The following is a 15,910-nucleotide window of genomic DNA, read 5'->3' on the forward strand; positions in this document are numbered from 1 at the left end:
ATGAGGTAAGGCGAAGAGGAAGGCATTAGGGATCCTTGGGTAGGAAGGGGCTCAATAGCTCATCAGCAGCTACAGTATATTCCCCCAAAGTGTGACATGAATATGGTGTCCAAATAAGTGGGGCGCTTGTTTGTATTTTTCCAGTATTTCATGTGTCTATGAGGTGACAGTACTTCATTAGACACCCTGGAGTCGTTTTTATGTGCAATTGTGTATTAACTTTGTATTTAGGGTTTCTTCCTGGAGGCTGAACCCTTGACAGTCAAACGGGCCAATGAAATAAACAGTAATATAGTGACATCACACTATCAGCACCTCCCCTAACCCCTCCCCCTTTATCATACAACTATAGCTGTGGGTCATAGGCGGCGGGTGCGTTTTACCTTTGGGTAGGCTACAGCTTCTTCTTCTGAATTAGGCTACTTGCTACTTTGCCTTGAAAAATACATTTTGCGTTTTGCTGTTTCCCAAAAAAAACAGCGCGCGCTACTGTTTGCTACAAAGCGACTGGAAGGACGAGGTTTACAGACATACCAATAGTAGTCAATCATATGCTGATTAGGCCAGTTGCTGTATAGCCTATCCGATCAGCGATCACCAGGGGGCAGCGACAACACACACACACACACAATAGCCTTCTATAATGCAAATGGCGCAATGATAGTCAACGGCAGCACGTTCATGTGTTTGGGCAAATCCATCCCAGAATGCACTCTGTTCCTACCGGGAAGGAGTAGTGAAATCGCCACATGCGCTTTTGAGCAACTAAATGCAAGTGGACGGGAGGAGAAATCCGGTGCTGTCTCTATTAATATATACTCTAAGGTTCCCCCCCCCCCCCCCCGGCTTTTATTTTTTGAGCCGAAATGCGAACAAAAATAAAAGCCGGGGTACCGAGGCCATGAGCCAGGTTCAAAAGGAAAAGCGTGCACCAACGCTCTGAGCCACCAACAAGCAGCGCCATGATGATTGATGACGACTCACCCAAGTTGTTGTCTGTCAACACCTCCTTCACCTTCTTGGTGATGGCGTAGGTGTCCAGCTCGGGGGACATGGCCACCAGCTCCTGGATGCCCAGCGGAGTGGTGGGCTGATGCAGGGTCATTGTCATCATGTTCCCTGGGGTGCTCTTCCCTCCCTCGGGGTGTGGGTTCAGCCCCTGCAGGCTCTCTGCGGGCTGCTGGTTCTCCTTGCTGCTCTCCAGGGCCAGGCTGACCAGAGGCTCCACCAGAGGACTGGGGTGGCTGTCGGCCGGGCTGGGCGGCGGCGAGGGCGAGGACTGGGCAGTCGCAGGGCTTTTATCTGTGGATCAAGACATCAAATGACACGTTAGTATCTACTATAGCTACTGTTGGCTTGAACAATCCTTCTATTGAAATGACCAGGTCAGTGGCCTCGTGGTTGGAGTGTCCGCCCTGTGACTGGGAAGCAGTGTTGATTTCTACTAAAACTTAAGACGAAAAATGTTTGTCGACTGCCTTTTTTTCACTGACGAAAACTAAATGGAAACTAAATGAAAACTAAGCTATGATGAGTAAATATATTGACAGTTTTAGTTGTTTAGTTGTTTTACACTTGCATGCTGAAAATAGCAGAGCTGCGACGTGTTGTGAGCTTGTAGAAGTGTAAAAACAGTCATTTCGACAGCATCAAGGCCGCCAAAATACATTTTAGTCGACTAATATCTAAAACTAGACTAACAGTAAAACATTCCAGGTGACTAAAATATGACTAAAACTAAATTAAGTTTAATTCCAAAGACTATGACTACCGGTACACTAAAATAGAAATGTGCTGCCAAAAACAACACTGCTGGGAGGTCTGGGTTCGATCCCCGGCCGGGTCATACCAAAGACTATAAAAATGGACCCAGTGCCTCCCTGCTTGGCACTCAGCATCAAGGGTTGAATTGAGGTATTAAGTCCCTACGAGTCCAGGGGGTGTACTTAATTGTACATCAAGCCGCCTCACTCTACGTAAACAGGAGATAGACTCCTGTCCCTATATGGGCCTCATGGCTCGGCAAGGCTCACCCACGCAATAATGCTGCCTACTACAACCTGAACACACTGATCGCCACGTCATCAAGCAAGGCCACGCTAATTGACGTTGCTTTGCGTGGATGCACATATAATGTTGTCAGCAAAATAATAATCCAGCAGAGACATGCATACATACTTCATGTTATTGGCTTGAGGCAGAATTAATGTTGGTTTAAAGGCTCTCAATAATTCCTCCAGGAATCCGTCTTTGCATGTGTTTATGACTGTGTGCAGTGAGTCTGACTGAGCCAACCTAACGGTGTGTGCTTCTTACCCTGAACGTGGCCTTGGCTGGGCATCTGCATCATGAGGCTCTGTCCCAGCTGGTCCAGCAGCCACAGCTGCATGCGGATGAAGGGTTCCCTGCCTTTCTGAGTCAGCTTACTCCAGGGCTTGGGCCGAGACAGCATGTCACTCACACTGCCCTGGGACAGCCCCAGGACCTGTGCGTGTGTGCGTGCGTGTGCGTGTGTGAGTGAAGGATGAACATTACAGTCAAGTTAGATAGATAAAGGCAATTCAAATGATTATCTATTTGTTATGTTATGTAATGTTAAATAATTTGACGTGGACATCACAGTCACATTGATTGCACAATTGTACAATTTGTAGATGCGTTGCTTACAGTGTTTTAGCACAAGTGCTGGTTCTCAACACATGTCCACAGGAGACTTATAACACTTTAGTCTAAAAACCCAATTGAGTACAAAAAAAGGAATATATCAAAATCATATGTGTGAAACAAAACAAAAGTAGACATAATCGTTGAGTTAACCAGTGAGAAACTGTTTATACTACCTCATATGCAGTAAAATAAAATGTCACTAAATGAACACGGATGAGGATTTTTGCACAATTACACATAGCTTTCCTTCCTGTGCACGTTAATTTAATTCTGTTTTTTTTGCAGTCCGGTGCTTTGCTCAAGGGCACTAGGGCAGTGGTTCTCATGTCAAGGTCCATTATTTATCCTGCATTTGAGCCACGGACCACCCTTTGATGAGATTTAGCCTCTCAGACCCAAAACTTAGAATTAAGCAATATTACATGAGAGGGGGGTGGTTTAACGTCTTTAACGTCTTAAAACTAAGAAAATCGCTGAAAATTAATAATGTTTCAATGACAGATGTAGTCACTACGACCACAAATGTCCCAAGAACCTAGCTACAGCCTAGCCAGCGAGTCTGCTGCGCTCTGAGAGAAAAGCACGGCTGAATTGTTTGTTTTGATTAGGCGTTGAAATAATGTGGTTTGAAGCACGGCTAGAAAGGAGTTAAACCAATCAGATTGCTTCCTCAAAACGACCTGTTGTATAATGTGTTTTTGTTGTTGGATAGGATCTTGTCCACAGTTCCATGCTGTATTGATGTGGTACGATAGGATAACAATTCTTCTACATTCTCTAATTGTGTAGACTTCTTGAAAATTAAGTAATGCAGATGTTTAACAATAACTTAACAATAGAGTAAAATGATGGTTTAATTTTACACTCAAGAGTTAAAGATCTATACGGGTCCATTTGGTTACCACCTGCTGGAACCTCCTCAAGGACCACTGCACTAGGGTGATGATCACTGTGATTAATGCTACCGGCTTATACCTCACATTTGGAATAACCACATTTGGTTTTCAACCATTTTCATATCAAGGCCCATTAATTATTTGGCATTTGTGCCACGGACCACCATTTGATTAGATCTAGCCTCTCAGACCATACCATAGTAGGAGAGATAACAGGCAAACATTGATCAAAATAACAATTATTCTACATTCTCTAATTGTGCAGACTCATTCTCTAATTGTGCAGACTTCTTCGTAATTTGAGTAATGCAGATTTTGTTACAATAATTTCACTCTTGAGAACGTAAAATGAAACCGAATGGTTTCATTTTACCCCCCCAAGGACCACTGGTGGTCCCCAAAGACCACTGGTGGCCCCCAAGGACCACTGGTGGTCCCCAAAGACCACTGGTGGCCCCCAAGGACCACTGGTGGCCCCCAAGGACCACTGGCTGAGAACCACTGCGCTAAGTTGCCAGAGTTATTACATTTGGCACATCATACTGTACATACAACAAAGCTTTTAGTAATTCATGTTCCTTGAACAAGCACTAGAGGGCAGCAGTGCACCATTAACATCTCTGTTAGTTAGACTCCAGAGCATAGTCAAGCACTGTTGGTTTAAACCTTTTCAGGGCTGCAACACACTTGAGGAAAATGGGGGAAATTAATCCATCCATGGTACATCAAGTTATTGATTATTTGCAAATGTCAAACAGTGCATTCATTGCATGATTGTACAAACGTGAATAGCATAGGCCCGGTTTAGAACAGACAAGGGTCAAAATGCATTCACCTAAAGAAGGTGTTATTTTTAATAAGTCGACTTGGTACTCCTTAATGAAGTTAGCCTAATATTTTTGTATGACATTTATCTGAACTAAATCATGTATGACTTTCATTTGAATTATTTCTCCAGACTTGCCTAGGGCGTGCCACAGGACACGCACAGAGAGCCCGGCGATATGCTTAACGCATTCTGACCTGAGATCAGATTCTAAAAATGTCTTCTACATCCTGACAGTTTTCATTCTGACCTGAGATCAGATTCTAAAAATGTCTGTTTGAAAATGACAGTTTTCTGAAAAAGCTATGTTTCTATGTCAGTCGTTCTTCGATAGAAGATAGCAGACCTACAAGCTCATAGCGCGCCAGATCATCTATTTTTCAATAGCTAAAGCATAACATAATGCCAACACCAAAAGGGGTTCCCGCCTAAAAATGGTTAACTGAAAATTAACTGTAGCTGCTTCATAGTGAATGAACATGGAAACAGAGACCCCAGAAGAGGTTTCTGTGAAATGTTCCATTTCAGAATATTGATAATACAACTAAAGCTAGCTTATCTATTGTATATACAGTATACAAAGTCTCAATCAATCTGTATGCGGTAGGGTTGTCCTGATCCGATCACGTGATCGGAAATCGGGGGCCGATCACATTTTCAAATGATCGGAATCGGATCGGGAGCAAATAAGCGTGATCGGATATTAGACTGGATATTGTCTGTGGTTTTGGATATTATACTATTGTGATATTACATAAGTGCTATATAAAAATAGAAATATCGGATCGGGAAAAATCTGCATCGGCAGATACTCAAAATCAAATGATTGGAATCCATAGTATGCGGGACAGTGTTGTTTTCGTCGACTAATACTATGACGAAAAATGTTTGTCGACTACCGTTTTTCACTGACAAAAACTACATAAAAACTAAATACAAACTAAGCCATGATGACTAAAACTAAATATACTGGCAATTTTGTCAACAAATAAAAACTAAACTAAGGGCGCTTTCACACCCAAAGTTCGCTTAGAAGGTCCGGATCAAGGACCAAGGACCAAATATTTGCATTTTGATTTTGGTCCGTTTGGTGTTCACACTGGACTTTGTAAAGCGTACCAAATATGTAAACAAATGACACGTGGACATGTTAAGCGAACCAAATAGTGGGGGGGAAAAGAACATGAGGGGAAATCACTGTCTACAATTTTTGCAGGGGCAACCTTCAGTCACACAGAGAGAGAAGAGAACAGCAACATGACAGGCAGCAACAACTTGCTATTGCATTCATTCTTATTAATTATTTTATTAGCCAAATAAGAGCAACAGATGAACAGAGGAGCAGGTGTTTGAACAATAATGTGCTTGCTGCTGAATGCTGATGCATAAATTCACGGAGACGTATAGCCTACAACAAGGTATCCCCGATAAAAAGGACTTTTCTTCCATGTGTGCACCTTCACCCATGTTATTTCTGCGCATCAAATCGGCGCCGCGGCGGGCATTTCCATGTCATCTTATGGTTTGGTCAGTTGGTTATTGAGCTTCAAGTCAGAACAGCTCCGCTGCAGCTAATTGAGTTTACCTAGTTTTACGTCTTTTGCTATAGTGATGTAATCAATTAATCATTTGGGACCACATGTGTATAGCTTATTTAACATTGGCTTTTTCTCGATACCTGCGGCCTGCGCGACATGGATGATTTTAAATATTTCTCTGTCTCTGCGTCTCTCCCATATAAATATATGGGTCTCTCCCCCAGTCCCCTCATGTGCGTGCGCGCCCACGCGCCCACAGACACACACACACACAAAAAGGAGGGGACACGAGTTGAAAGAGAAACTCGCATGAAGACTCATGCATCGCAGATTCGCATGCGTGGCGGCGGCCGGCGCATGATTAAAATAAACAGATCTACAAGCTAACATCGTGTGCCATACCGTGCACCATTCCATGTCGATAACTTGTACATTTTGCGCAAGTGAACCTCGTATGCTGCGCTGCGCCTCGACATATACTGTATGCGTCTACTATTAAAATCAGACTGTCAGCTGTCATATGATCCCCGTAAAAAAAGACATGCTTTTATAACTATAATTATTAATGCAGCCTCACAACTGCCGACGCCCGACGGCTATTTTGCCTATCGTCCTGTATTTGGTCCTCTATAAAGTCCGAATGCATTCACACCAGTAACGAACCGCACCGTGGTTCGTTTGGAAGCGAACCGAGTTCGGCCTTTTTTAGCGGACCATGGTTCGTTTCTTTGATCCGCACCAGAGTTCGTATGCACGTTCACACCAACCGAACCAAAGGGGTAAGCGGACCATGGTTCGTTTTAAACGAACCAAACATGTCCGGTGTGAAAGCGCCCTAAAATGTTAGGAAGGGACTAGTGGACAAGAGATCCAGTATACGTCATTTTGCAATTGGTTGCATGACGAAAATAGCCGATCGATGTAAAATTAAATCAATCGTTACAGCCCGCCAAAATACATTTTAGTCGACTAAATCAACTGTAGATTTAGTTGACAAAAATCTTATGATATTTAGTCGACTAAAACTAGACTTAACACTAAAGCATTCCAGGTGACCAAAATGTGACTGAAGCTAAGTGAAAACTATTCAAGAGACTAAAAACTCAAATAGAAATGTGCTGGCAAAAACAACACTGATGCGGGGATCCATACAAAAATCAGTCTCCTATTCATTAACTATGGAGCAGCTGCAGATTTGATACCTCGATAATAATAACACTGCTGCTGAAAAAAAAAGAAATAATCCAGGAATGACATCTGACCTTTTCGCCGAAGATCCTCTGACAGATGCCGTTCTTGGCCAGCTTCTCCTTGACCTGCCTGGTCAGCTCCAGCGTGTCCACCTCCCTGTACATGTACATCTCGTACTGCTCCGGGGTCAGCGGGGGGACGGTGGGTTTGAGGGCGCGGGGGATGTAGGCCGGGTAGTACGACAGCCTCCCGCCGTGGGGTCCTCCTCCTCCCCCGGGGGGCCCGGGGGACTCCCCGCTCACCACGGACGCGTCAGACTCCACCTTTACAATTCACAATGTAGGAGTTCAGCAGACGCTCTTAATAACCTGAGGACGATTCTACAAATGTCTTCTATATCATGACAGTTTTCCGGGAGAAACTCGTGCTTCTGTCAGTGGTTCTCAAACATTTTCATGTCAAGGACCCCCAAAAATATATGTAATTGGCCGCCGACCCTCAAAATGGGTCAAAATGTTCGCTCTGAAAGAATATATATTCAAAGCTTTGCGCCACATTTTCACGATTTTTTTTTTTTTAGCAGATCTACAAGCTTGAAGCGCGGCACTCGCTATGAGCTTGTAGATCTGCTATTTTTCAATAGCTAAAGTACAACATAATATTACTCCAGTTTTGGCTTCACTGCACTGGCTTCCGGTTGTTTTTAGGATTGATTTTAAAATTATTTTACTTGTGTATAAAGCTCTCAATGGTCTCGCACCTTCCTACCTACATGACTGCCTGCCTAAATATGTCCCAAACCGCCCCCTAAGGTCTTCCACTGCTGGCCTGCTCGCTTTGCCTAAAAAATGGCAACTAAAAAATACGGGGAAGCAGCTTTTTGCTTCTACGGGCCGTCGGCATGGAACAAGCTCCCACTGTACCTTCGTCAGGCAGCCTCTGTAGACATTTTTAAAGCACAGCTCAAGACCCACTTCTACAACATTGCATTTAATTGATCTTTTATTTTTTGTTATTCATGTCCTCACTGTATTGCATTACTGCTTGTTTTTTTTAATGTTGTTGCCTTGCTTTTCTTTTTTATTCGCCATTGTTCTGTAAAGCACTTTGAGCTGCATTTGAGCTATACAAATAAAGTTTTATTATTATTATTAAAACAGCAAAAGGGGTTCCAGCCCAGAATGGGTTAATCCAGAGTGACACACATACAGTAAGCAAGGTCAAAAACATGGTGATACAACAAATACAATCACACGTGTGGGGAGAGTGAAGTGAGGGGCGCTCTTATACGTCATCATCATACGTCATCACATTCACAACCGTACATCTCCCACTCAATCACAAGCTCTTATACGTCATCATCATACATCATCACATTCACAACCGCACATCTCCCACCCAATCACACGCTCTTATACGTCATCATCGTACATCATCACATTCACAACCGCACATCTCCCACCCAATCACGCCGGCCAATCACAATTTGCGTCCTCACTTTTGGCTTCAATGTTTGTGTTTACACAAACACTCAAAGTTGGCCATAGGAGGGCCCTCACAAATAGTCATCAAGAATCATAGGTAAGCTAACAATATCTATGTAATGAAACTATGTGTATAACTATGTCTTCATAAAATGCTATCTAAGTTACATAAGTTGAGCCTTTGCATACACCTGTAGCCTAACGTCGTCGAGGCTAGGGCAAGTGCTACGGGCTAAGATGGAGTCTGAAGAGGTGGGATGTCAGACTACGGCGGAAGATTTTGGAGTCAGTCTGCAGTTCTGATTGCAATGGGAAGTGCATTCCATAGTGTTTGGAGCCAGAAGGGAGAAGAGTTTGGGGACGTGTTGAGCGTTTGTTCACGGCTGTCTCTAGTGAGTTTTACTTCCAGCTTACCTTCACCTCCACGCCGAGCCGACCCGATCCCGACTCCTCCTCCGCGGCCGACGCCTCCTCGCTGTTGAGGAGGCCGGCCTCCCCGTTCTCCAGACGGGGCCAGACGGGCCGGGGAAGGGCGGAGGGCCCGGAGGAGGACGAGGACAGAGAGGGAGAGACGGAGGCGAAGGGTGGACCGCTGCCCGGCAGACCCAGGGGCGCACCGCGCTCCAGAGACCAGTGCTGGTCGAAGTAGGTGCCCACCTGCAGGTCAAATAAAGTTTGGCTTTAGCGAGATAATATATTAAAGGTCTTTGGTTTTGGTTGTTTCATCTTTCTCTTTTGTATTATGGGATTGTCTTTCCTTCGTCCTTAGTACATGATAACACATAAAGTTGGTGAAAAGCCATTGGATCTCTTTATACAAAAAAATATCTCCTGTGTCATTAGGGTATCCTATCGTTTGCTGTGCTTCCCTGGTCTGAGAATAGTTTTTTATTTTTGTTTTGTCTGTTTGTCTTGTTTGTTTATTTTATTTTCTGTCTTTTAAAAAATAAATAAATAAATAAATAAATTATTCATTAAGCTTTAAATAGCATGTGACACGTCAAACTAGGGGGTTTTTCACGAAAAACTATCCTTGGCCTAAAAATGGGCCATCATGTGATGAGGTCAGCACATTAAGGGCACTTTGGGCAAGTGGCTACTATGGCAGAATTTAGCCCAAGGAGTGTTTTTCGTGCAAAACAAATGCTTGGAATGGATTCAGAATCATGAAACCCCTAGTTTGACATGTCACATGCTACTTAAAGCATAATGACATTTTGAAAATAACAGGCATTAAGCTACTGAAGTGGACGTGGCCCCCCCTTCCAAAATGAATTGTATGGTGATGGAGAAAAAATGTGGTGCTTTTGTCAGCCGTGTCCACACTTCTCTAAAATATGGCCCTAACGTCCCTCAATATTATGGAAAAAAGGACACATTTCCTAAATAAAGAATAAATAAATAAATAAATAAACACAAGTAGGTGCCCACCTCGCCGATCTCGGTCTTCACCTTGCGGATGATGTTCTGGACGAAGGCGGCGGGCGACAGGACGCTGAGGGGCGTCTGGGGGCTGCTGATGGGGTTGGCCAGGCACATGGAGACCGAGCCGCCCTCCTCCTGCTTGATGAAGGCAGGCAGAGGCAGGCCCCTGGAGCTGGAGCGCTCCGGGGCTGACAGGCGCTCCACCTGGGATGAAAAAAGGTTTTACTTTAACCCATTTAGGCCTAAATTCTGTTTTCCAAATTCCAGTAAAAAAGCTATAATTGAGTCCACTTTCCTCTCGGCCCTGGACTACGGGGACATTATTTATTGGTCTGCTGCTCCTTCACTTTTAAAGAGGCTAGACACTGTCTACCACTCTGCCTTGCGGTGGACTACTGGTGATAGTTATGGTACCCACCACTGTGCACTTTATGAGAACTCAGGTTTATCCTCCCTGACTGAGAGGCGAGATAAGCATTGGCAGTACCTATTTTTATATAAAGCCATTGCTGGGATGCTCCCTGACTATATCTGTTCCATGATGGAACTGAACACTAGCACCTATCAGACCCGCTCTAGTGATTTCTTAAGGCTCAAGGTTCCTCAGGCCCAGACAGAGTTGGGCAAGACAGCTTTTTCTGTCAATGGCCCAACTTCGTGGAATGAACTCCAAAACTCTTTCAAACTGAGCTCCCTGCCATCCTTCGGTCAGTTCAAAGGAATGCTCCAGAAAATGTTTCATCGTGATTGCTCCTTCTTCAATTGATCTATTTTACTGATGGTTGTTCTGTATAAAGTTCCTCTGTAATTTATCCTGATTTATAATGTTGTTTGATGTATTGTTTTTTTTACTGTATTTTGTGTATTGTAAACCTTGGCTACATTGAAAATGAGGGTTTGCCCTCAACTGTATTCCGAGTATAAATAAAAGTCTTCTAAATCACAATTTTCTGAAAAACCTCATGTTTCTATATCAGTGGTTGTCAATATTTCATGTCAAGGACCCAAAAAATTATATGTAATTGGCCGCCAACACCCCCCAGAAGCAAAACATTTTGTTAAAAACGTTCGCTCTGAAAGAATATATATTGAAAGATTTGCGCCACATTTTTCACGATTTTTCAAAAATAGAGACCTACAAGCTCGTAGTGCGGCACTTGGTGCCGATGCCGACAAACTTTGCGTGTCTTCCCCCATCTCTCTCCCCGTTTTCTGTCTACTTATTATCTATCTATCAATAAAGGAAAAAAAGCCGAAAAATATCTTTAGAAAAATGCACTACAATATACTGTAGAAATGTACTTAAAAGTACCAAAAGTAAAACTGATCATTATGCAGAATGTCTCATTTCAAAAATGTATTAAAATCATTTGAAAATAGCACTGCAGATACAAGCTCACAATGCGTCGCAGCGCGACACATTGTGCGCTTGTTGATCGGCTATTTTCAAATGGCTGAAATGTATATAGGGCTGAAGTGGTTAACAGGTTCCGTTCATCCGACGTGCCCACACGTCAATTCAACCGACGGGTTGCAATGACGTGTGTACGCGTCCTATGGTGGCCTTGGAGTGAGACTCCAAGGCCACCCTACGCTTCGCTTTTCGTTCATGCACGGTCTGTTTACCACTGCAGAAAGAATGCCTCGTCTCTCCTAATCCAGGGAGCTCTCTGTGGTTTTGATCTGATGGATATACTAAACTCTTCATTTCTGACTTCTCAACTGACTTCTCGTTCCAAATATGAACACGATGGATTATTTAGCGATATTGAAACGAGAGAAAGGTACGCAAGCAAAAAAATATCTCCCGTTTTTTTCCGGAACAGAAGGGGGGGAGGTTCCAGAGTAAAAGCGGCCATGTCTTCCCGGCACCCCAGAGCTCCTATTTTGAAGGAATCTCAGGGCTGATTGTATTAATGTATGGTTTGTAATAACAACAACCAAAATCAAAAAAGTTAACTAGTAGATAAAGTTTTCAAAATAAAACCTAGTGGAGTAAAAGTACCATAATTATTTGGTAGTCAATTAGTAAAAGTAAAGTAAAAGTGAATTGGAGTCACCTGGGCCATGTGAGCCGCTGCTGCGCCCAGGCTGGAGGTGGTGGAGGTCCTGCCGCCGCACACCTCCATCTCCAGCAGGGCGTGCTGCTGGGCCTCCATCTCCCTCCTGGCCTGCTCCAGGATGTTCTTGATGGTGTCGTCGGAGCTGCTCCCTCCGCCAGGCCCGTTGCTGCTCCTGCCCGAGGAGTTGCCCAGAGACGACTTCCCGTCACCTGGACGGTAAAGAGAGACCCGCGCGGTTAAGACGCACAACACATCCCCACCCACCACTCCTTTTAGAAAGAGAGACCCACACGGGTAAGACTCACAACACATCCCCACCCACCACTCCTTTTAGAAAGAGAGACCCACGGGTAAGACTCACACATCCCCACCCACCACTCCTTTTAGAAAGAGAGACCCACACGGGTAAGACTCACACATCCTCACCCACCACTCCTTTTAGAAAGAGAGACCCACACGGGTAAGACTCACACATCCTCACCCACCACTCCTTTTAGAAAGAGAGACCCACGGGTAAGACTCACACATCCCCACCCACCACTCCTTTTAGAAAGAGAGACCCACGGGTAAGACTCACACATCCTCACCCACCACTCCTTTTAGAAAGAGAGACCCACGGGTAAGACTCACACATCCCCACCCACCACTCCTTTTAGAAAGAGAGACCCACGGGTAAGACTCACACATCCTCACCCACCACTCCTTTTAGAAAGAGAGACCCACGGGTAAGACTCACACATCCTCACCCACCACTCCTTTTAGAAAGAGAGACCCACACGGGTAAGACTCACAACACATCCCCACCCACCACTCCTTTTAGAAAGAGAGACCCACACGGGTAAGACTCACAACACATCCCCACCCACCACTCCTTTTAGAAAGAGAGACCCACGGGTAAGACTCACACATCCCCACCCACCACTCCTTTTAGAAAGAGAGACCCACGGGTAAGACTCACAACACATCCTCACCCACCACTCCTTTTAGAAAGAGAGACCCACACGGGTAAGACTCACACATCCTCACCCACCACTCCTTTTAGAAAGAGAGACCCACACGGGTAAGACTCACACATCCTCACCCACCACTCCTTTTAGAAAGAGAGACCCACGGGTAAGACTCACACATCCTCACCCACCACTCCTTTTAGAAAGAGAGACCCACATGGGTAAGACTCACACATCCTCACCCACCACTCCTTTTAGAAAGAGAGACCCACACGGGTAAGACTCACACATCCTCACCCACCACTCCTTTTAGAAAGAGAGACCCACACGGGTAAGACTCACAACACATCCACACCCACCACTCCTTTTAGAAAGAGAGACCCACACGGGTAAGACTCACAACACATCCCCACCCACCACTCCTTTTAGAAAGAGAGACCCACGGGTAAGACTCACAACACATCCCCACCCACCACTCCTTTTAGAAAGAGAGACCCACACGGGTAAGACTCACAACACATCCACACCCACCACTCCTTTTAGAAAGAGAGACCCACACGGGTAAGACTCACAACACATCCCCACCCACCACTCCTTTTAGAAAGAGAGACCCACACGGGTAAGACTCACACATCCTCACCCACCACTCCTTTTAGAAAGAGAGACCCACACGGGTAAGACTCACACATCCTCACCCACCACTCCTTTTAGAAAGAGAGACCCACACGGGTAAGACTCACAACACATCCACACCCACCACTCCTTTTAGAAAGAGAGACCCACACGGGTAAGACTCACAACACATCCACACCCACCACTCCTTTTAGAAAGAGAGACCCACACGGGTAAGACTCACAACACATCCCCACCCACCACTCCTTTTAGAAAGAGAGACCCACGGGTAAGACTCACAACACATCCCCACCCACCACTCCTTTTAGAAAGAGAGACCCACACGGGTAAGACTCACAACACATCCACACCCACCACTCCTTTTAGAAAGAGAGACCCACACGGGTAAGACTCACAACACATCCCCACCCACCACTCCTTTTAGAAAGAGAGACCCACACGGGTAAGACTCACACATCCTCACCCACCACTCCTTTTAGAAAGAGAGACCCACACGGGTAAGACTCACAACACATCCCCACCCATCCCCATCCCCAAGTTTGATCCTTTTTTGACAAACAGTGTAGTACAGTTTTTTCTTAAAGAACCTCTAAGGCCTCACTCACACCTAAGACACACTTGTGTCCTGTGTGTCAATGCATTTCCAATGGAAGTCACATGGTTTCACCAAACATTTTTGTTTGATGGAGCGAGAGGGCCAGAAAACAGCCATCAAACAAAAATGTTAGGTGTGAATGAGGGCTAAGGCTTCGTACACACATAAAGAACAACTGTGCTGTGCTCTGCCTGTACGTGTTTCATGGCCGCCCCCAATGCTTTTCCAATGGAAGTCACGTGGTTTGACCAAACACTTGTGTTTGATTTCCCCCCCTCCCCCCATCACACACAACTGTTTGGTCAAACCACGTGACTTCCATTGGAAAAGCATTGGGGCGGCCATGAAACACGTACAGACAGAGCACAGCACAGGGGCGTCACTACCGTGACGCAGACAACGCGATTGCGTGGGGGCCCATGACGCCTGAGGGCACACCCAGGTCGGGAGAAAAAAAAGAGGTGGCAAATTTAAAAAATAAAAATAAACAAGGCGGCCGGGCCCCTTAACAATATATTGTTAACTGAGGTTGATTTTACGTCGCAAACCATTGTAGAAAAATACAATCACGACTTAACCTGTGAATTCCCCATTCAACTTGTATCATTCCGTGAGTGCCTGAGAGACAGCATTAGTTAACGTGAAGACCATCCGAGAGCTCACAAAACTGCTTATTGTGGAGAACAGCAGCATTAGTTTTTGCGAAGTCTGCACTGTATTGCTGCTTTTCCTAACCATTCCAGTCACAGTGGCATCAGCCGAACGGTCATTCTCAAAATTAAAGCTGATCAAAAGTTATCTGAGGAGTACAATGGGACAGGGTCGGCTCAGTGGACTTGCCACTCTCCATCGAGAATACCCGTGCACGCCAGCTGGATGTGAAGGACCTGATAGATGATTTTGCAGAGAGAAAATCCCGGAAGGTTCACCTATAAGGTAAGCAGAGCGCAGAGGCAGAGCCTCTTTATTTAATTACATAATTGCTGTCTAATTTTCGTGGTGCGCCGTCACCATATTTTTATAGCTCAACTTCACCTCTTTTTTTCTCTCTTTTTTCTCCTCTCAACCCGCTGTCCAAGGTGGCCTGCTGCCTGTGCGTGGTCTTCAAACGAAGCTTTTCATATGGAGATATGGAGATTTCATATGGACATTGTTGTGTTGGAAATGGAATGTTGCTGCATTTTACATGGAGGACTTGAGCATAATTAATTGACTTGTGCATGCAGGGCGCATACAGCGCGCTGCTGCGCAACTAACTATCAATTCTGCCCATCAGCTCATTTATTGTGGTCAAAACAGCTTTGAGAAACAAAATGAATAGTTTAAAATAAAATGCCAGTGTTTTACAGTACTTGATTATTTTGTTGTTTTCCTTAAGCATTTCTAGCTTGCCGCTTTTTAGTTTTCCGTGCTGTGCAACATGGCCTTATAGATTGACAGCGCATTGTTTTGGCTGTTTTCTTAGTTTCTTTTCATAATTGGCTAAACAGAAAAGAGACCGAATTTGATATATAATGCCACTTGCCACAGCTTGAATCTATTCATTTTAGAGTAGTGTTCGGTGACTTTGGTCTGATAGTTAATTTGTTTCTATATAGCGGCTTGGTGTGGGGGGGGGGGGCACTCTGGACCATCCTGCGTCAGG

The 15,910-nt window shown here is 44.8% G+C and overlaps 1 protein-coding gene across 1 annotated transcript in view; it reads right to left on the reverse strand.

Annotated features, from left to right (window-relative positions):
• The window catches only part of cux2b (cut-like homeobox 2b), a gene marked incomplete at its 5' end in the record, with an annotated part of 190,541 nt that overhangs the window by 5,803 nt on the left and 168,828 nt on the right, over positions 1-15,910 (reverse strand). The window contains 6 exons of the mRNA XM_083783472.1: positions 985-1,302; positions 2,317-2,485; positions 7,190-7,441; positions 9,017-9,259; positions 10,034-10,231; positions 12,088-12,299. Of these exons, the coding sequence (XP_083639598.1) occupies positions 985-1,302; positions 2,317-2,485; positions 7,190-7,441; positions 9,017-9,259; positions 10,034-10,231; positions 12,088-12,299 (1,392 nt within the window). The remainder of the gene's footprint in view (positions 1-984; positions 1,303-2,316; positions 2,486-7,189; positions 7,442-9,016; positions 9,260-10,033; positions 10,232-12,087; positions 12,300-15,910) is intronic.

The sequence above is a fragment of the Protomyctophum parallelum genome (assembly GCF_964188405.1).
Source record: "Protomyctophum parallelum genome assembly, chromosome: 15".
NCBI lineage: Eukaryota > Metazoa > Chordata > Actinopteri > Myctophiformes > Myctophidae > Protomyctophum > Protomyctophum parallelum.